Genomic DNA, 23,243 nt, shown 5'->3' with positions numbered 1-23,243 from the left:
CAGTGACGGGGGCTTAGGGAGGAGCTGGGTTTGAATTTTGGCTCTGCCACCTGAAAGCTCTGAGAACTGATCAGTTAAGCCCCAGGTTCCTCGTCTGCATGAATGGAGGCAAGTAGAACACCTACCTTATGAAAGGGTTAGTGTAAGAAAAGCATTGGTATAGTGCCTGCCTATGGTATGTACCCCGTTTGGCCATTATAATTATTGTTCAAAATACTATGCTACGAAAACCTACTGAATGGGAGAAGGCATCTGCAAATGATATGTCTGATGATGGTTTAATATCCAAAATATATAAGGAAGTCATACAACTCAATTTATATATATATATATGAAACCTGATTATTTATATATATATTATGTTACACGTGTGTATACATATAAAAAACCTGATATACAGATTATGTTGTTTATATATATAAACAACCAGGTTAAAAAATAGGCAGAGGACCTGAATAAGCATTTTTCCAAAGACCTATAGATGGCCAACAGGCATATGAAAAGAGGCTCAACATCACTAATTGTCAGGAGAATGCAAATCAAAACCACACACCTGTCAGAATGGCTGTTATCAAGCAGCCTTGTAAGGTAGGTGTTAATTCCCTCTTTTGGTCAATAAGAACACAAAGAGTTGCCAGAGCTACACCGAGTCCGTACTCAAAACCCGCCAACCCTTTCCTTCAGTAGGAGTTAACATAAATCCTTTAAGTCACAGGATCCAGAGATAAGAAAGGAAGTTATAAGGAGAGAAGTAAAACCCAAAAACCCAGATGGAACCAGCAGGGACCAAGATGGTGATAAATCTGACCTCAAACAGACCCTGATTCTCATTAAACACTGATTTTACTACTTTAGTGAATTAAATGACATACCCACTGGTGGTCACAACTGGAAATTAAGGACCAAAAAAGGATAAAAAGAGTGGCACCCTACTCCCTCAAACATCCCAGTCCCTTCCCACATAGACTACTGCACATGCCTCCACTCAGCTTCATCTCATCCCTCCTCCTTTTGTCTTTACTCTTTAAAATCAAACCCTTCTCACCACATGGGTGAGAAGCTGACTTGTGAACTATATTCTCACCTCTCCATTCTTCGGCCATTGAACAAGGCTTGCACTGCACTGATCTCAGCTTTGGCTTTATTATTTGGCTACACGAACCCACACGTCCCCCACACAAGTGGATACAATTGAGTCAAAATAGATGTTAGTTTGTGAAGAATGACACCAAGGTGCCCCAGTTGGCTTCAACAGTAGGGGATTTGCTCTCATTACATACGATGATTTAGGATTTTATCCTCGATATTCTTCTGTGTGCTGTTCTATAAGAACTGTGGGATGGCATAATTTGTGAAAAGATGCACTGTTTGTAGAAGTGATGGGGTGCCATTGTTTAAAACTCAGATATGCCTTACCTTACAGAACTTGTTCTTGTATGACCTATGGCCTGGATCCATTTGTAAACGAGGCAGAAAAGAAGGGGAAGAAACCAGATATTACTTACTAAATAGACATCAAGCACGGAGGCATCATCTTGCATTTCCAGAGCATCTGGCTCAGAAGTCAAGTAGATGGTCCCCTCTTCCAAGGTAAAGGTGGAACTGGAAGGTAACCCTTTACTGGAAAAATAAGGAAGAATGATGAGCATGTGGCCTTCAGAACAAAATCCAAGGACCCCTCCCAAGTGGTGGCTGAGGTGGGTGAGCTTTGGGGGAAAGAAAAATGTGGGGTGTTTGAAGGAGATACGGTCACACCTAGAGGTATTTGTGCTTATGTCTGAAGAATCTGGCTTTATTGGCAGTGCCTTTTCTCGGTCAACTTCAGTGCATGAGACACTTTGTATTTCTGAGAGGTGATGTGTTGGCCCCACGCCTTGTGAGAGTGGACTTCTGGCAATCTAGAGGCCCATCTCCAGCTCTGAATAGTTAGCTCTCACTGCTTAAATCCTTTTCTCAACAGTATTGATGTTTTTCTAGCTTATAGAAGATAACCTGATCCCTCATTAGCATTGATGATTTCTTTCTTCAAACCTAAAAGTGCAGCAGAATCCCCTTGGGGGCTTGTGAAAGCACAAACTCCTGGGCTCCACCCCCAGAGTTTGATTGGGTCTGACATGGAGCCCATGGTAACAAGCTCCCAGGTGATGCTCTTGCTGCTGATTCAAGGCCGACATTTGGAGTAATAATGAATCACATAAATACAGAGCTCTGTATCATGTGCTATGTGAGGACAGTTGAGATGGACCCTTCCTAACAAGGATAACAGCAAAAGCCAAAGGAACCCAGGTAGACAGCACTGGAGTCCTTTATGGAAGGGAAGCCACCTTGTTTTGTCATGATATGACAACCAGTGTTAAGTAAATGGTCCAATAGTGTAAAGAACCTTCCTGCCTATGCGGGAGATGCAAGAGACACCGGTTCCAGTGCTGGGTCAGGAAGATCCCCTGGAGTAGGAAATGGAAACCCACTCCAGTATTCTCGCCTGGAGAATTCCGTGAACGGAGGAGCCTGGTGGGCTGAGTCCACGGGGTCCTGAAGAGTCGGAAATGACTAAGCCGCGCACACACTAACATTCAGTTCAGTTCAGTTGTTCAGTTGTGTCTGACTCTTTGTGACCCCATGGCCTACAGCTAACATTGACAATGTTTAAATTGGGAATTTAGCAGCTCAGGAATGTACAGTCTTCCCCCCTACTGAAATAAAAGTTGGTTATATTTGTAACCTGTGGAGATTTTCCATGTGGAAACAAAATATCTACACACAATGGTGGAAGAGTCTGATGTTGGTGTTAGAAGAGGGTGGGCTAGGGGGCTGGCTGGCAGCCACGTGGGACAGACCTGGCTGGGGCTTTGCCTGGGCACCAGGGCTGAGAGCAGGAGAGGAGAAGTCTGGCCTCCCCACTCACCTCCCCATCACACCCGGGGGCTGAGCTCTTAGCTCACTCCATTGAAAACTCCCACGTAAAGTCACCCCCTGGGCTTCTTGTCTGAGCTTCCCAGATAGATAGGTGACTTATTGAGGACATTATACTCCTCAGTCCTCCGTCTTCTGGGCACGACACATAATTCTACTTCTGTACATACCTATTAATTGAAGATACATGAAATAGAAGTTCTGAGCTCTTCAATATTAAAAAAATTTCTCAAAAGAATTATATGGATCTTATGAAATCAGGTTCATTTGTAGAACACATAACACAAAATTGTGAGAATCCAGACTAGTAGTAAGAGGAAAGGGAAGCAGGGAATCTCCCATAGGTTTTCCATTTGGTGATATTTGAGAATTTGGAAACTCAGGGATGAAAGCCACTTCACTTTGGCTTGATATAATTTCTCTCTTTAAATTCTAGACACAGGAAAAAAAAGTCCTCTTGCTTTTCAAAAACCCAAGATGGGTTATACAAGGTGGGAAACTGTGTGTTTTGATTCATTTTTAAAGATCAAGGTGAATGTGGCCTCTTTCCACTGAGCTGTTGACTTTATATTGTAAACCTTTACAGATTTCTTGGGTTAAATAAACCATCAGGTTTCAAGGGATGCTGTTTGGAGAGGCACTGCATGGTAATGAATGTTGCTCAGGTTATTTTCTGGATCAAGAGCAAGGATGCTGTAATGGGCTTTAATTGGCTTTTGCCTTTTGACTGCTAGGATGTCACTCACTAATCCCATGGGTAGGGAGCAGTCCTGCCTGGTTAAGCCTTATGAGAAAGATGAATGATTTATCTACTTAAACATCAAAGCAGGAAACAAAGGGGTTGCAAAATATGTATAGTTCACAATTAATACAATTCAAAAATCTCTAATGGCTTCTGAGTTATTTTGTAACCATAATTTACTTGATGAGGTTCAAATCTAAGCTTCTCTCATCTTGCTTGAGTTTTTGGTCATGATTTTAAATTATTTCCATCCTAAGATTAGGGGTATAACCAAGATATTCTAGAAGTGCTTTTTCTTTTTAAAATTTAATTTTTTAATAGCATACCACCTGTAGTATAAAATATAGCAAAAAGTAATCCTCCTCCTTATTATTATTTTTTTTTTTGTGGTCCTTTTGTGATTCAGAGTTCACCTCCCTAGGAGTAAATCCTTTTGTAAGTATTTTTCAACCTAATATTTGTTTTACTCTTGGAAACTATGGATGAGTCACTAGCATGGTTAAAACCAAATACAAATAGAAAAACAATTAGTTTTCTTTGGGGTTTAACAGGTACATTTATCAGCTTATGGTCAGTTGCTCAGTTGTGTCTGACTCTTTGCAACCCTATGGACTGTAGCTCACCAGATTCCTCTGTCTATGGGATTCTCCCAGCAAGAATACTGGAGTGGGTTGCCATTTCCTTCTGCAGCTATTTTAGCTAAAATATAAAAGATTACAGAGAAAGTACTATATTTCCTTAATACCATATCGTCAAATTTAATAACATCCATCAAGCATATTAAAAGAAAAGACCTTCTGTTAATTTACCCTGTTTTGCACATGTTAGAATAATATCCTATCTTAGTAAGAAGAATATTCTGAGCATCCTTAAATTTGGGGGACAAAAATGAGATATCCAGAGTATATAAAAAACTCTTGTAGTACAACAGTAAAAAGACAACTCAATTAAAAATGGTCATAGGATATGAATAGACATTTCTCCAAAGAAGATACACAAATGGCCAATAAATGCATGTCAAGATGCTCAGCATCATTAGTCATTAGGAAAATGCAAATCGAAAGCACAATGAGATACCACCACTTCACAGCCACTAGGATGGCTATAATAAAAAAGACAGATGATATGGAAAAACTGGAGCCCTCCTACTTTGCTGATAGGTATGTAAAATGATGAAGCTAGTTTGGAAAACATTTTGGTGAATCTTCAAAACCATACAACTCAGCAATTCCACTCCTTGGTATATATGTAAGGAAAATGGAAAAATATATGCCTACACAAAGAACTGCACATGAACGGACACAGCAGCATTACTCATAATAGCCAACAAGCGGAAATAACCCAGAAGTCCACCAGTTGATGCATGGATAAGTAATTCATACAATGGGATATTATTTGGCAATAAATATAGTAAAGTATTATCTATGCAGCAATATAGGTGGACCTTGGTAAGTGAAAAAAAGCTGGTCATAAAGGAACTCATACAGAATGGTGGAGAGATGCTATGCTGCAGGCTGGGGAAGCTGGGGACCATCTGCAGAGTCCCAGGGCCAGAGCTGCTGGTGCGGGAGCAGAGGTAAGGGGGCCTCTCTCCTGGAGGATGGTCTGCCTAGAAAATGCAAACTGCTGGCCCACGGGCTCAGGCCGGCTGCGAGAAGTATGTTTTGGGCCCAAAGAGATTTTTTTTTTTTTAATTTGAATGATTGCTAAATTAAGTAACAGAAAATTCGTACAAAATCCAGTCTTCCACAGATTCTAATGAGAAATGAGATGGGCAGGCAACTCCAAGCCCACATTTGTGAGTAGTGATGAGGCTGAGGCATGTCCTCTCCATTGTTCCAGGGTCCCTACTGCTGCTTCTGCGTCACACACCGGGCCTGTTCTCGCCATTGGCATCATCTCTGCCTGGTCCCTCTGTGTGCATGTCAGCCCAACATCCTCACTGCACTGTATGAAGAAGCTGAGGCTTGAGAGGCATAGTAACTTGCTCAAGGTCACACTAGAGTTGAATAGAGCTAGAATATGAACTTTGTTTTCCAATTAAACACCTTCTCTATGGTCACCCCTGATGAAATTTTATAAATTTGTTACTGCAGAAATTGAGGGAGCTGAGACCAATGTGCCTAGGAGCTTGAGGAGCATCCCATAAGCCAGCAAAAACAAATGCGGGTTTGATGCTTGATGTGAGCTGTGGAGATCTTTTGTTTGAGAAGAGTTATGGCCAGAGAGGTTTGAGGAAAAGTAAGTAGGCAAAATATGCTGTACAAAGCAACATATTTATCTTTCTCAAAAAAGTTAAAATAGAATTACCACTCGAGCCAACTATCTCATATATACCCCAAAGAATGGAAAACAGGGTCTCAGATATTTGTTCCCTCAGTGTTATGGGCTGAACTGTGGGCTTCCCTCCAGCCTCCATTTATATCTTTAAGTCCTAAGCCCAGTACTTTAGTATGTGTTGGTATTTGGAGATAGGCTCCTTAAAGAGGTATAATTAAGGTTAAGTGACATAATTGGGATGGCTCTGATTCAATATGATTTGTGTCCTTACGGGAAGAGGAGGAGGGGATTAGGACTTGGATACACAGAGAAAAGACCATGTGAAGAGGAAGAAGACGGTCCATCTACAAGCCAAGGAGAGCCGCCTCAGAGAAAACCAACCTTGCTGACACCTTGATCTTGGACCTCTAGCCTCCAGAACTGTGAGAAAATAAATTTCTGTTGTTTAAGCCACTTAGTCTGTGGTACTTTGTTATGGCAGCCCTAAAGTTAATACATCAATTTCACAGCAGCCTTATTCACAGTAGCCAACAGATGGTATAATTTCACCGACTTCCTCATTTAAGTAGTCAAATTCAAAGAAGAAAGTAGAAGGGAGGTTGCCAGGGGCTGAAGGGAGGGGGAAATGGGGAGTTGTTTAGTGGGCAGAGTTTCAGTTTTTCAAGATGAAAAAGTTCTGGAGACTGGTTGCACAACAATGTGAATGTACTTTGAATGTTGAACTGTTCACTTAAAAATGGTTAAGATGGTAAATTTTGTGTTATGGGTATGTTACCACAATTTTTAAAAAGTAACATATTAAAAATGAATATCTGAGAGTTGACAAGAATAGAGGTATATAACCTTCTAATGTTTTAACACTTAAAAAAGACATGTAACCATTTAGCCCTGTGTAAACAATTGGGCATTTATAAAGTCGCATTAAATGCTCTTGGAATAATCTGACATTAAATAGCAAAAGCTATGTAACCAATTACTCTTTTAAAAAATATTTGTTATCTTCATTATTCAGTATGTACTGAGTGATATCCAAGTATAGAACTGGCATTTTGCGTCCCTAAAAATCTTAGATTAGGTCCTATCTGCTGCCCAAGAAAGGATGAGAATACACTTCAGGGAAACAGATACCTCAGCTGATAAGGCATTACAGGCATGGCTCAGCTGGGAAAATATCTGCCTGCAATGCAGGAGACCTGGGTTCGATCCCTGGGTTGGGAAGATCCCCTGGAGAAGGGAAAGGCTACCCACTCCAGTATTCTGGCCTGGAGAATTCTGGGTCGCAGAGTCAAACACAGCTGAGCGACTTTCACTTTCACCATCTTTGCTTTGAATTCTGGCTTTTCCTCTTAGCTGTATATGCAATACTGGATGCGTTTCTTAACCCCTCCAGTTACTGGAAACTCCAGGTTCCTATATGTAAATGAGAACAACAACCCTGAACATGCAGGATTACTGGAGTAACAGCAAACGCCCAACACGGACACCCATCTTTGCACATTGTATTCTAGGCGCCAGGATGCAGTGGGGATTGAACAGAGACCTCGGACTCATGGAACTTGCACAGCATTGAGGAAAACAGGTAATGAGAGGAAGATACTTAAAATATATAGTATGTTGGTCAAAAGCACTAAGGAGAAAAATAAGGAGAGAGAGAGGTGAGTGAGCAGCACAGACCATTCCCAAGCAGCACAGTTTCCCTGCTCTGCCACTGGAATTTTCAGGGCCTTAGGCATGAGTCAGAAACCAGGGGACACATCCAGGTCCCCTATGTCCCATGAGGCACTATCAAGGTCTCTGAAGCCTCACTGAAGTCCCTTTCCCTGAGTAGGGACAGGCACAGGCACCCCGACTCCCTTAGAGCTCTCTCTAAAGATCACATTCAAACTGCCAACTCTTCCTGGCTTCTCTAACTTCGCTCAAAGACTGTAGGTAGTCAGCTAAATGGTTTCTGACCACTTCCTTTGCATGTCCTGCAGTCTCACACCTTGCTTTTGTTTTGGGTTTCTGCTGAAACTGATAATCAAAATACTTCATTTTAACATTCTGCTGCTGTTTTTAGCAAAGAGGTTAGTAAAGGTTATACATGAAAATGCTTCACACAAGGACATAAAGTATTATCTGGGCTTTAAGAATCTTTATACTATATACTCGAATGTGGATGTGTTTGTCCATTGCTACTTAAAAAATTAATGAAGTACAATCCATAAAAGAGTAGGGAGATAATGCAAGAATAAACCATCCAATGTAAATAAACGCATCTGCAGCCTACAGCAAATTCCTCTTCCCTTGAAGATGCCCCAAGAAGAAAGGTAAAATATGTTCTAAAAGGGATTTTCACTTAAATGTTTATGTCACTGATCGATTTGTTTCTCTCCAGTTCTGACACTGGTAATAGTCTTGCTATTGCTCGGTTTCCTTACTTCACTGTTGACTTCTTGGGCACAAGCCTGTTTGGAATTGGTTTCTAATGTCCCAGGCTGAGTTTTCCAGATTCCATTTCAGGGGTCACTTTCTCTTGGGAGGAGTGCCTTCAAAACTGAGCAATCTACTCAGAAGGCCTGCCATTTTTCAGCCTCGCAGCTTGGGAAGATCCATTTCTAGAAGCAATTTTATGTGAACAGGTTTGAGTCTGGCTGGCTGCCTGGGTTCTGCACCATCAAGTTTTGTCACAATTCCCTCAATTTAGATGGTCTGAGGGCTAATTGCACCTAATTTGCAGCAAGGTGCTCAGGAAACTGTTAATCTATCTAGTTTTCTTCCTCCCTCGTAAAAGCAGAGGCGCTGCCAACATTCTTCGGCTGCTCTGGTCTCTGCACACGTCACAAACTTGTCACAGGTTAAGCAGGATAAGGAGGGGGAATTTTATGTCCTCCTAGCTCCCTCTGGGAGCTGACGTTAGTGGCTCTCTGATGCAGCTCAGGCCTCTCTGTCATTTACAAAAATGTTCCTTTCTTTTACCAGCAACATTAGTTTGGCTTCACTGGAGAACATTAGCCTGGCTGGACTGCTGAAAACAGGCATAGGTAATTTTATAGCCTGGAACACTCTGATTTCTGTTTGCAGACCTAATGAGTGTTTTATAGCTGATTCTCATGGGGGCACTTGCTCAGAGAACATATGGTACAAAGCACAGTTTTTGTCTTTCAAAAGTTATCCCCTCACTGCCTTTTTTGTCAAAGTAATAACATAATATATCATATGATACAGATGACTAATGATAAAATAAACAACCTCCTGCTCCCGCCTGTACCCCAGTCATCTCCCCAAGGGCAGTGCCTTTCACCGTTTCTCTTTTTAGCCCTTCTGGTGGTTTCCTTCATATCTTTTGATGAATCAGGGAATAAAATATATTATCAACGCAAGGCAGTATCTATTGATTCAATACAAAGGATGTTTGCCTCCTCCTACTTTGCACTTCCTCCCAACATTTGCTATTTATATTTTATTTATTGTGTAACTGTAAATCATATACTTAATAACCTTTTCTATTCCATCAACCATATACCTTTAATTTCCCACATTATTTAATCTTTGTCCTTGTCTTCCCACTTTGTCATAGCTATTAATATTTATATTCCTTTATTCTTATCTTATAGCTATAACCAATTTTTCTGTGCTTTGTCCATGGATTGATTCTAAAAATAGAAAATCACTCCATAGAGTTTATTATTATGACTATTGAAAATCTTGTTAATGCCTAGGCAACACTGAGTTAAGTTTACATTTTCCTCTCTAGATTCAAAATCATGATTGCTGGGCCATGTGAAGAAACATGTTTCCAACATCAAGGTTAAATGGAGTCTTTTAAAATCTTTGCTTAAATTTATACCATGTTTTAGGCTGCTTCATGTTTGGAGGTTTTTGCCCTTTAGAAATGGACTGAGTACCATGGGGGTAAACCTAGGGAGCATCTGGACTAAGGGTGGAGGCCTGAATACAAGCCCTGCTTCTTTGATTATTAGTTACAATACTGGGCAAGCATGACCCTGAGCTCCCAGTTCCTCCTTTTCAAGTGAGAATGCAGTCCCCACCGAGCCCACCTCCCAGGGCCGTCAATCAAGAGGACCAAGTCAGACCCTGCAAGTGAGAGAAAGGCCAACAGAGGGTAATGCTCTTCTGTCTAAACGACCCAGGGTGTCACTATGACTTCTACCTCTGGGACTCTGCTTGTTTCCTGGGGGACGGTAGGTGTGTCTGAGAAGTTTGGCTTTATTGTAACACTTGGGGAAGAAGTCTTTTTCTGCTAGTCCAAGTTTAGCTACCTACCGGAATACTGACTGATGGTAAGAAATGTGGACAGGAAAGTTCTCCTCGCAGAGAAAACCCACAAGTACAGCCTAGTCTCATGTAAAGGCTACAAATACTTGTTCAGTCCTACAGACACATGTGCTTATGAGCAGGTCCCTCCCTGCAGGACTCAGGCACTTCTGATGTGATGGTCAAGCCAAGGTCACGTGTGTATCTTAGAAAAGCTCACTCTGGCTGGCATGGCTCGGGGGTGGAGGCTGCTCCAGGGTGTAGAGTTCTGAAGCCCTGGCATAGGGGTTCCCAGCTACAGCCGGGAGAGTGTCGGCCTGCAGCAAATCTCATGCCCTTGCCAGGATGAGCGTCTCCTTCACACGAGCTCCTGGGTTGATTGTATAGGCAACATCTGCAAGACCCCTGGTGTGAACCCAGAGCACTGGGAAGCCCTTGGCCATGGCTACTGCATACAGACCACCACCCACCTTCCTAACCTACCCTGCCAGGCTTTCAGCAGGATCTGCTGCTTTCTGTCTTTTCTCCTTTTCAGCCATGAGCATGGCTGCTGCTCTTCCACGCTCTCCCACTTTGGCTATTTTTAGACAGGGAGGCTGCCTGTATCTAATGAAGGCAAGCAGAGCGGCAGGCTCTCTCTCTGGAATCGAATGACGGCCACCTATGGGTCTAGTGCTGGGGTTTAACTCTACTCTCTCCCTGCGTTAAGTGTCGCCCGAGGCACGAAGACCGCTGGAGACCCAGTGCAGAAAGCTGCGCTTTGAACTGGCAGGGGAAGAGAGCAGCAAACAGCGTGCTGCCAGGTCTATTAGTTCTGGGGACAGGAAGCCACAGCTGCTGAGAGAGCTAAAGCAACTGAGCTCCTGCCACCAGCAGCCTCAGAAGCAGGCAGAGGAAGGAAGCAGGGCCCTCCCTTTGAGGAAAGCATGTGCATCTGTGGGTGGTAGCTGGAGGGAGAATGCTTTCAAGAAAGAACCCCCATCCAAGTTCAAGGAACTTTTCCACCATCTATCTCTAGGAGATTTTATTTTTCTTTTCAACATCCTCCCACATACATTTTAAAGCTAGCAGTCCTCCTCAGATATTATTTCATTTAATCATCAGAGATCACCCTGTTAGGCTGGGTCTCGTCCTGGTTATTTTGTACATGTGAGTTTTAAGGCTAACGTGTCTAACCACAGTTAATAAATGGTGGTACTGGATTTGAACCAGGCCTGACTGGGGAGCTATGCCGTATCCTATACATGCTGTCTAAGCACTGAGGAGAATTAGTCCTTTGCTGCGCTCCTAAGCTATCCCCAGCAATAATGATTCAGTTATAAAAGAGATATATAAATCTGTTTCTAAATGAAAAATCTATTATCATAAATCAGTCTTGATTATATGACGTGAGAGGCAGGGATATGAAAGAAGAGCAAAAAGAATTTTTGATACCCCCCCCCCCCCCGCGGCTCAGTCACTTCAGTCATGTCCAACTCTTTGCAACCCCATGGACCGTAGCCCACCAGGCTCCTGTGTCCATGGGGTTCTCCAGGTAAGAATACTGGAGTGGGTAGTCATGCCCTCCTCCAGGGGATCTTCCAAACCCAGGGATCGCACCCACATCTCCTGCACTGCAGGTGGACTTTTTTTTTTTTTTTTAACCACTTAGCTACTGGGGAAGCCCCTGGATACCTTATACACACAGAAATTAATTTGAGATGGACCACAGACAAAATGTGAAAGCTAATGCTTCCCTGGTGGCTCAGTGGTCAAGAATCTGCCTGCCAGTGTAGGAGACAGGTTTGATCCCTGATCCAGGAAGATTCCACATGCTGCATGGGACAACTAAGCCCATGGGCCACAACTACGGAGTCCACGTGCCATAACTACTGAAGCCTGTGTGCCTACAGCCTGTGCTCCTCGACAAGGGAAGCCACCATAATGAGAAGCCAATAAACCACAGCTGGAGAGTAGCCACTGTTTGACACAACTAGAGAAAAGCTCGCACAGCAATGAAGACTCAGCACAGCCAAAAATAAAAATAAATGTGAAGGCTAACACCATTAAGCTTCTAGAATAAAACAAAGGGGAATGTTGCCTTGACCTTGGGTGGTCATGACTAGGAAGGGGCAGAAGGGAACTTCTGGTAGGACAGGAATATTCTTTATCTAGATCTGGGTGATGGTTACTGCAATGTACACATCTGTCAAAATTTATGGAACTACATACTTAAGATCTGTGCATTTTGCTATATACAAATCATATTTCAACAGTGAACTGTCCACATCAAAAAAACTATCTGCTTTTCTATTCACAAAACTATAAATTATCCATTCAAACATACACCAAGTGCTGACTTCACCCACTTACTGTGCTAAAAGTGAAAAGTTGGTAAACAGTTCACACATGGCTGAATCACTGACTTAAGGAGCTTTCAAGAAAGTTGGTGAGATGATAAATGTTAAAAAGAAGAAAATGACTTATATATATCATTATCAAAAATGCAAAAAAATCCCTAGTCAAAACAACAAAAAATGAGAAACCTTGACAAAGTAATTTCTAGTGGACTTCATAAAACTGAACAGTTTCTATTCTTCTTGTAAGACGTCTTTTCCTGTTCATATTTGGTAGAGTCTAAAACCAGAATTGGTTCTCTCCCCAGAGCTCTTGTCTATGAAGTTGAGAGATAATATAGTTAAGTAGTTCCCAGAGGTAAGGCTTAGGGCTTCTTTGGTGGCTCAGATGGTAAAGAATCTGCCTGCAATGTGGAGAGCCAGGTTCAATCCCTGGGTTGGAAAGATCCCTTGGAGAAGGAACTGGCAACCCACTCCAGTATTCTTACCTGGAGAATCCCATGGACAGAGGAGCCTGGAGGGCTACAGTCCATGGGATCCAAAGAGTCAGACATGACTGAGCCACTAACACACACAGAGGTAAGGCTTAGGGGGATAAAAAAGACTCTAATATGAGTAGTCCACAAAAACCCCCAGATAAGTGGCTTGCACTGAAAACAGTGCTCTCTAGCTAGAGCAACACACCACAAAGGTAGCAGGAACTGGAAACCCTTTAATTCACCAGAGACTCATGGCCTCCATGGAATGTGGAAGAATAAGCTAGAACAGGAGGCAGGGCAGATGAATTCCGGTACTAACTCAGCAATAAGTGTGGTGTGTGCTCTCTTTGGGTAAGCTGTTTAGCCGCCTGGAGTCCCAGTTTCCTCCTCTGTAAAACTCAGGGCTTTGAACTTGGTAAGGTCCTTCCAGCTTTCAAAAGCTTTGATCCTTAGCCTAGTTGGCCCTCGTTCAACTTCCCCAGAAAACCAAGCCTGAGGTCACAGCAGTCTATCAGGAATACAGTATGCAGAAATGGAGATGCCCATGCTGTATAAGCTAATGGAACCACTAAGGGTTTAAGATAAAGTGAACAAATAATTCTCAACCACAGCACCCTTAACTTCTACACTGCACCTCAATGACATAACTCCCACAGATGGGGTCTGTAGTCAGATATTCTGCAATCTCTTTACACTTGCTTCCTACCAGGATTGGAAAAAACAAATCCAGAAAAAGTAAGCCTTATTCAAAGATGATACTATAGGTTAAATTGTGTCCCTCTAAAATTTGTATGTTGACAACCTAGCCCCCAGTACCTCAGAATGTGACCTTATTTGGGAAAAGGGCAATTGCAGATGTAATTAGTTAAGATGAGGTCATAAGAGGAGATCTGAACAGACATGCACACAGGGAGAAGGACATGTGAAGATGAAGGCAGAGATCAGGTGATGCCTCTGTAAGCTAAGGAATGTCAAAGACTCACAGGAAATCACCAGAATCCAGGTGACAAGCATGAAACAGATTCATCCCCATGGTCCTCAGAAGCAAGCAGCACTGTGAACATCTCAGGCTCCTGGCCTCCACCACGGTGAGAACACACACTTCTGTTGTTTAAGCCACATGGTGTATGGTGCTAGCAAACTAGTACAGGTGTTATAAATGCTTAAAGGACAACCCTGCTTGGCCAGGGGGCTGACTCACTAGCTTTCTCTCCCCTTCCTTAGCCCATAGCACAGCAGAGCAAGGTTACTGGTGATAAGTCGCTTCAGTCATGTCTGACTCTTTGCAACCCCATGGACCACAGCCAGCCAGGCTCCTCTGTCCATGGAATTCTCCAGGCAAGAATGCTGGAGTGGGTTGCCATGCCCTCCTCCAGGGGATCTTCCCGACCCAGGGATCGAATCAGAGACTCTTATGCCTTCTGCGTTGGCAGGTGGGTTCTTTACCACTAGCGCCACCTGGGAAGAACCACCAGTAACCTCAACCTTCAGGAAATTTATGATCTGGGTACCTGAAAAGAGTATTTACCATTCCTATTCTTTTCTAAACACCACATTTCCTATTTTTAAAAAGCAAGTAATCAAATATTTGTTAAGCCTTTATTATCTAACCAGGAATATTCAGATAGCGTTTGTGACTTAGCTGAGTGAGGTCCTCCTTATGTCAGTATGCTAAACATGTACACGGTGGAAATGACCACTGTCAGCAAGTAAGTGGCATCATTTAGTCCAAACCCATATTGCTACCAGTCTGCAGAAGCTACTGGAAAGAATATGAGAAAAGATTACAAGGCAGCTTTACCATCACAGATGCACACTGTAATTAGCACTGTTCAGGGCTATTGGAAAACCATAAGCACCATTGATTTTTAGTGGGCCTCCTAGCTTCAGAGAGGTGCAGAATGACTGGAAGTTTTCTCATACATGGCCAGGCCAATGCCAAATTAATTATAAGCTCTGACTTGAATAATCAGAAAATGTCACAGAAACTACTGGCCTCTGCTGGACAGGTCAGTACCCTGTCTTGAGTCATTAGGAACATAAGCAGTTTAGGGAGAGAGAAGAGCTCTGGTTTGCAAAAGATGGGAGGTGGCTGGCTGAGATGGGGGAGGTAAAAGAGTACTGGCATCTCTGAGAAGAACTGGGACTCATTCTACTTCAAATCATGGCTCAGGTTTAATTATTTCTGACAGCGGTCCTTCCATACACCAAACCCCTTCCTGTAAGTTAAGGAATAAACTAGGTGCTTTAGAATCAAAGGTCAGAACACCCTGGTAGTTAAAACAGTGGCTCTCCAATGACCAGGCACTAGAAAGTACAGGAGCAGGAAGCTGCTGTTTTACCAACCCGGTGTTCCTGAAGCAGTTGCTCCTAGGACCGATAGTTTAAGAAATACTGCCTTACCACACACACACACCCACACCCACACCCCCACACACACCCACACCCACACCCACACCCCCACCCACACCCACCCCACCCCCCACACCCACACACACCCACGCACACCCACCCCCCTTCCAGTTATAAGATAAATAAGTCCTGGGGATGGAGTGGATGGCATGGTGACTGGAGATAATGAAGGACAGGGAAGCCTGTTGTGCTGCAGTTCACAGGGTTGCAAAGAGTGGAATACAACTTAGCAACTGAACAACAACAAAACTGTTATGCCTTAAAGTTGCAAAGAGAGCAGATCTTAAAAACAAATCAAATCAAACTAACCAAAACAAAGAGAGGCAAAACATAGTCCCTACCTTTAGTAAATAAAACCAACTCTTAACCTCAAAAAAAAAAAAAAAAAAAGCAAAACAAAAAGTAACTATGTGAGGCGACAAATATATTTATTAGCTTGATACAGTAATCATTTCACTATGTACAGCAAATTATTATGTTGTATGCCTTAAATATATACCATTTTTATTAAAGATATATACTGTAAAAACAGTTCTAGGGGAGAACAATTTGTAATCACCCATGCAAAACAGGAAATATATAAGTTCCAAATATATTTAGCATGATAAAACTTTGATGAATTGCATGTGTATCATTTCCTATTTAAGTCTTGGGAAACTACTATTTTAGAGAAATTGGTCATCGGCATTCAAATTAATGTATCAGATGGCCATAAAATACTAAAATCCCCCAGAAAAGAAAACAAAAAGGAAAAAATAAACACAAACTGGCTTAACAGAATGGTAAGGCAGTGGGATGTACAGTCCAGACGTAGTGTGGTGTGTGTCTGCGAATGACTGGACAAGAATGGCCCATTCTGGGAAGCCTAGCAAAGCATGAGGGGGATGTAGGTCACCGCTGAAGGGCCTTACCCACACCTTCAAGGACTGACACTGACATTGCCCTGCAGCTGGTATTGAGAGTGCCTGGAAGGGTTGGCATCCGGCTCTGTAGGCTGGACCTAACTGATGTTCAGGGGCTCTGAATATGACTGACTTTACTGAATCAGATGTGAGGCATTTACCACGTGTCACACACAAGAAATGCTACCTTCCAGAAAGCAGACATAAGTCAACTAATAAATGATTAGGCACTTTGCAAAACATCATAGAAAGGTAACCCATTATTTCACACTGTTCATATACCTGACTCTTTGTTATGTGTAAATGTGCTTTGCAATCTGCAAATGCAAACAATAATGTTTAAAAGCTGTCACTGAACTTACACCCTTTCCCATTTATTCTTCCTACTGGAGAAGTCTAAATTATCCACTTTAGGGGTTTGATTTAAGCTCTAGTTATTTTGAATAATGCCTATCTTTCATATGGCATGTCTACATCCCATTAAATGTGAAATTTCTCAATGGCTATTAATAAAAATGCTCTCAAACTACTTACCATTTCCTTAGATGATGTAGTTATATGACATGTGAGTTGATTTAGGAAGACGTACCTGAAAGCTTTGATTCTCCCCCTGTGGTTTCCCTTTCTAACCAGTGTCACTTAGCTGCAACTTGGGCATTTATTCCATCTGAGATTATTCTTTATCCATATAATAACTTTCCTTATTTATCACAGGTTGATGTGAATAATTTATATGCAAGTGTCTACTATGCTCCTTGCCCTTGGAAGGTCCTCTGCTCCAGTAAAGCTGGAGGGGCCTAAATATACTTCCTCATGTCCCCCTGTCTCTAACAATAAAACCATTTCTGAGAATTGAGTCTCAGAAATTATAAAGTCTGTCACTTGTGTTGAATACATGTTAGCTGTTATTAATATGATCATTAAAGATAATTATAATATGTATTTTTATGGACTTCATAAGGAATGGGGTACTGGTAAATGTTTAACAACTAGAATTTTGGGGAAAAGTGTGTGTGTATATATGTTTATATATTAAACTTTACTGACAAAAAATGTGTAACACAGAGTGTAAAAATAATAATAAAATATGCAGTAGTCTTTACTGTAAATTCCATATAACCAATTGATGGTCACATAATGCTTTTGTTGATTTTGGTAGAACTTCTACATCCACAGTCACTTTGTGACTGCAACTGATGACGATGTATTTTTAACATGATGTTGGTTGGTATTTTCCTTTACATTAATAAGACAAAAATGAAATAAAGACATCTGTAAGAAGTTCACTCATTTGTCAATGATATGAGCTACTTCTCTGATGAATGAAAAAACAGTTTTCAAATAATGGAAGACTACTTGCTCAATTTTTTATGCTATTGACAATGCAATTGCTGTAGATATGACACACTTTGAAGGTTTAAAAGGAGATAATCAATAAATCTAGTCCTAACTTACACTGCTTGACAACTGCTGTGGAATAAATACTTCTACTTCAGTTTACCAATGTGATGTCACTGAATGAGGAGCTGGAGTGAAATGCACTGTAGGTGACTACCTAGCATCCCACCATACAGATCCAACCTACATAAACAACCTTAAGGTTAAATAACAATAGGCACGTAGCAATTAGAAGGGGATCACTTTTGAGTATTACCTTTTAAAAAATACAACTCGATTTAGTTGTAAATTTGTCTAATTTAATTTCTAAATTAAATTTACTACTGTGGTCAAGAATCCCTTAGAAGAAATGGAGTAGCCATCATAGTCAACAAGAGAGTCTGAAATGCAGTACTTGGATGCAGTCTCAAAAACAACAGAATGATCTCTGTTCATTTCCAAGGCAAACCATTCAATATCACAGTAATCTAAGTCTATGCTGAAGAAGCTAAAGTTGAATGGTTCTATGAAGACCTACAAAACCTTCTAGAATTAACACCCCCAAAAGATGTCTTTTTCATTATAGTGGACTGGAATACAAAAGTAGGAAATCAAGAAAAACCTGGAGTAACAGACAAATTTGGCCTTGGAATGCAGAATGAAGCAGGGCAAAGGCTAAAGAGTTCTGCCAAGAGAACGCACTGGTCATAGCAAACACCCTCTTCCAACAACATAAGAGAAGACTCTATACATGGACATCACCAGATGGTCAACACCGAAACCAGACTGATTATATTCTTTGCAGCCAAAGATGGAGAAGCTCTATACAGTCAGCAAAAGCAAGGCTGGGAGCTGACTGTGGCTCAGATCATGAACTCCTTATTGCCAAATTCAGACTTAAATTGAAGAAAGTAGGGAAAACCATTAGACCATTCAGGTATGACCTAAATCAAATCCCTTATGATTATACAGTGGAAGTGAGAAATAGATTTAAGGGACTAGATCTGATAGAGTGCCTGAAGAACTATGGACGGAGGTTCGTGACATTGTACAGGAGATAGGGATCAAGACCATTCCCAAGAAAAAGAAATGCAAAAAAGCAAAATGGCTGTCTGAGGAGGTCTTACAAATAGCTGTGAAAAGAAGAGAAGTGAAAAGCAAAGGAGAAAAGGAAAGATATACCCATTTGAATGCAGAGTTCCAAAGGATAGCAAGGAGATAAACCCTTCCTCGGCTATCAGTGCAAAGAAATGGAGGAAAACAGTAGAATGGGAAAGACTAGAGATCTCTTGAAGAAAATTAGAGATATCAAGGGAACATTTCATGCAAAGATGGGCTCAATAACGGACAGAAATGGTATGGGCCTAACATACCATACTTTATTTTATGGGGCTCCAAAATCACTTCAGGTGGTGACTGCAGCCATGAAATAAAAAGACACTTACTCCTTGGAAGTCAAGTTATGACTACCCAGACAGCATATTCAAAAGCAGAGACATCCATACATTACCATGCATGGATGTGAGAGTTGGACTATAAAGATGTGAGAGTTGGACTATAAAGAAAGCTGAGCACTGAAGAATTGATGCTTTTTAACTGTGGTGTTGGAGAAGACTCTTGAGAGTCCCTTGGACTGCAAGGAGATCTAACCAGTCCATCCTAAAGGAAATAAGTCCTGGCTGTTCATTAGAAGGACTGACGTTGAAGCTGAAACTCCAACACTTTGGCCATCTGATGTGAAGAGCTGACTCATTTGAAAAGACCCTGATGCTCAGAAATATTGAGGGCAGGAGGAAAAGGGGACAGAGAATGAGGTGTTTGGATGGCATCACCAACTCAATGGACATGAGTTTGAGTAAACTCCGGGAGTTGGTGATGGACAGGGAGGCCTGGTGTGCTGCAGTCCACGGGTTGCCAAGAGTCGGACACGACTGAGTGACTGAACAGAACTGAATTAGTTTCTAAAAATGGCTGTGCTTAACAACTGGCTCCCAAAATTTGACAAGTGAATCTCAAAAGCTATAAAGAGTGGGCTCCAGGACACCACTGGACAAACACTAAAGAAAAATCTTAGGAGATATTTTGGACACAGTTTATCAGAGTTCCTGCTTCCATTGGAATCACAGTGATTCCATGACTGCTGGCAAAATATTACCAGTGAACAATAGAGGCTGGTGGGATTTCCAAATAATGTCTGTCCATACATCCATATGCAATTTCTTAATCAATAGAACATTGAAAACACAATTACATCAACTTTAGACTTCGAAGAGTTCAAGCCCACTTCTTTCAGTTCAAAAAGTACAGACTAAAAAAGTCTACTACCTTCTTGAATGAAAAATCATATATATTAAGGGAATAAAATCTATAATGCTTGGATAGACAAAAGTTCGTTTATCTTGGTACTAATGACCTACTTTGTTTTACCAGCACTTTCCCTCACATTGTGGGAAAGATGATCTCAGATGATCCCCTGATGCAATCTACTGCTTTCCTACCAATTGCCAGGAACAACCAAATTACCAGCAGTAATTGTCAAAGCTCAGTCCTGTCCCATTACAAGTACATAATGAATAAGCATCTAAAAGACTTGCACAGTGCCTGCTGTTGACAACCTGTAATTAACCCTGGCTATAATTCTAGATGTCACAGAGTTTCAGTGAAAAACAATTTCAGGGAAAACAAATGCTTCTTAAACAAATTTAGACTTCACCGTCTAAATTTGTTTATGATTTTAGAAAGTCAGCCTCATCCCTTATAATCAATGGAAAAGATCAATGGAAAGGTCAGTGGATTCAGAGTTGAAGGGCCTAGATTCTGGTCTTGATTCTGCTACTGCCTATCTCGAGTGATGCTGAGTAAGTAATGTGACCTCTATTTATCTTAGTTTGCTAATTTTTAAACTAGAAGTGTTGGGCTAAATAATGGCCAGTTTTTAAAAATGAGGAAATCAACCTCCATAATCAAAAGCATTTCCTACGGCTTAAAAAACCCATATGAATTAAAAATGCAATAAATATATCCTCCATGTAACTCTCTTGAACAACTGTTAAGCCCTTCTTGCAGATTTTCAATGTCACACTCCTTGTCATTCTTGCAAACACACACTGTGATTCCTCTAGTTTCTAAATGTACATTTGACCTTCTTTCAAATGTGTATTCTCAGTTTTCCCTATTGAAACTTGTTTACTTGTGAGAACAAGGCTCTCTTTTTCCAGTAGATCAGCAAGCAATTCCCAGAAAGGGATAGGGTGTGAGGGGTTGGACATACCCAGGTACAAAGATATCATGTCAATGTATTAAGAAGACAAGGTGTGGTGGTCTCAGCCCCTGGGCTGGGGAGTGTTGTTCTATCGTCTCTCACTGCAGTTCTTAAAAATGGCTAAACCTTAATTTAAAAATTCTGAGTCTATGGTCTTTTCTCAGAACTGTCCAATTAAAAATTTTTGTAGTTTTAAGCATGTTGTGCCTGAGACTAAACAAAGACTGTAACCATCACACCTGAGAACAGTAATACTTGCCCCTTATTGAGGCACTGAACTTGGTGCTTTACATATATTATCTCACTTACAATTTTACCAACCCATCAAAGTGGGTATTATCAAGTTTCATACATGAAGCAAATGAAGCCCCAAGAAGCTAAGTATTGTGCCAGGTGTAGCAGGCAAGTAAGTGTATGACAAGAACACACAGTGTACGGCAAGAATACACAGAAGAACTGTACAAAAAAGGTCTTAGTGACTCAGATAACCACGATGGTGTGGTCACCCACCTAGAGTCAGACATCCTGGAGTGTGAAGTCAAGTGGGCCTCAGGGAGCATTGCTGCCAGTGAAGCCAGTGGAGGTGATGGAATTCCAGCTGAACTATGTAAAATCTGAAAACATGATACTGTTAAAGTTTCACACTCAACATATCAGCAAATTTGGAAAACGCAGAACTGGCCACAGGGCTGGAAAAGGTAAGTCTTCATCCCGATTCCCAAGAAGGGCAGTACTAAAGAATGTTCAAACTGCCGAACAGTTGCACATGCTAGTAAGGTTATTCTCAAAATCCTTCAAGCTAGGCTTCAGCAGTACTTGAATTAAGAACTTTTCAGATGTATGAGCTGGATTTAGAAAAGGCAGAGGAACCAGAGATCAAATTGCCAACATTCACTGGATCATAGAGGAAGCAAGGGAATTCCAGAAAGACAGCTACTTCTGTTTCATTGACTAATCTAAAGCTTTTGACTGTGTGGATCACAACGAAATGTGGAAAACTCTTGAGATGGAAATACCAGACCACCTTACCTATCTCCTGAGAAACCTGGAGTCAAGAAGTATGAGGGTCAAGAAGCAACACTTAGAACCTTATATGGAACAACTGACTGGTTCAGAACTGAGAAAGGAGTATGACAAGGCTGCATACTGTCACCCTGTTTAACTTATATGCAGAGTACATCATGAGAGATGCTGGGGTAGATGAGTTATAAGCTGGAATCAAGATTGCTGGGAGAAATATCAACAACCTCAGATATGCAGATGATACTATGGTAGAATGGTAGAAAGCAGAGAGGAACTGAAAGAGCCTCTTGATAGGGGAGAAAGAGGAGGGTGAAAAGGCTAGCTTAAAACTCAACATTCAAAAAACTAAGATCTTGGCATACAATCTCATCACTTTATGGCAAATAGAAGGGGAGAAGGTGGAAGCAGTGACAGATTTTCTCTGCTTAGGCTCTAAAATCACTGTCATGGTGACTCAGTCAGTTCAGTTGCTCAGTCATGTCTGACTCTTTGTGACCCCATGAACTGCAGTAAGCCAGGCCTCCCTGTCCACCACCTACTCCCGGAGTTTACTCAAACTTGTGTCCATTGAGTCAGTGATGCCATCCAACCATCTCATCCTCTGTCGTCCCCTTCTCCTCCCACCGATCTTTCCCAGTATCAGGGTCTTTTTAAATGAGTCAGCTCTTTGCATCATGTGGCCAAAGTATTGGAGTTTCAGTTTCAACAATCAGTCCTTCCAATGAACACCCAGGACTGATCTCCTTTAGGATGGACCAGTTGGATCTCCTTGCAGTCCAAGGGACTCTCAAGAGTCTTCTCCAACACCACAATTCAAAAGCATCAATTCTTCGGTGCTCAGCTTTCTTTATAGTCCAACTCTCACATCCATACATAACTAGTGGAAAAACCATAGCTTTGACTAGACGGACCTTTGTTGGCAACTGCTTTTTAATATGCTGTCTAGGTTGGTCATAACTTGTCTTCCAAGGAATAAGCGTCTTTTAATTTCATGGCTGCAGTCACCATCTGCAGTGATTTTGGAGCCCCTGAAAATAAAGTCAGCCACTGTTTCCCTATCTATTTGCCATGAAGTGATGGGACTGGATGTCGTGATCTTAGTTTTCTGAATGTTAAGCTTTAAGCCAACTTTTTAACTCTCCTCTTTCACTTTCATCAAGAGGCTCTTTAGTTCATCTTCACTTTCTGCCATAACGCTGATGTTATCTGCATATCTGAGGTTATTGATATTTTTCCTGGAAATCTTGATTTCATCTTGTG

At 41.5% G+C, this 23,243-nt stretch overlaps 1 protein-coding gene and 1 long non-coding RNA gene across 10 annotated transcripts in view; one reads left to right on the top strand and one right to left on the bottom strand.

The window, feature by feature from the left end:
* The window catches only part of LOC129650091 (uncharacterized), an 87,326-nt gene extending 80,245 nt beyond the window's left edge, over positions 1–7,081 (top strand). Inside the window, exons 7-9 of one of the 7 annotated variants that reach the window (XR_008713577.1) lie at positions 1,424–1,697; positions 5,752–5,896; positions 6,213–7,075. This is a non-coding gene — a long non-coding RNA (uncharacterized LOC129650091). The other 6 variants (XR_008713579.1, XR_008713578.1, XR_008713573.1 and 3 more) reach the window with 6 other exon arrangements.
* Positions 1–23,243, bottom strand: part of PIP5K1B (phosphatidylinositol-4-phosphate 5-kinase type 1 beta) — a 471,859-nt gene that overhangs the window by 4,823 nt on the left and 443,793 nt on the right. For all 3 annotated transcript variants that reach the window (XM_055578263.1, XM_055578262.1, XM_055578261.1), the window contains one exon: positions 1,506–1,620. In XM_055578263.1, the coding sequence (XP_055434238.1) occupies positions 1,506–1,620 (115 nt within the window). The remainder of the gene's footprint in view (positions 1–1,505; positions 1,621–23,243) is intronic.

Source organism: Bubalus kerabau, chromosome 4, assembly GCF_029407905.1.
Source record: "Bubalus kerabau isolate K-KA32 ecotype Philippines breed swamp buffalo chromosome 4, PCC_UOA_SB_1v2, whole genome shotgun sequence".
NCBI lineage: Eukaryota > Metazoa > Chordata > Mammalia > Artiodactyla > Bovidae > Bubalus > Bubalus kerabau.
This window is presented reverse-complemented; position numbering and strand designations above follow the sequence as displayed.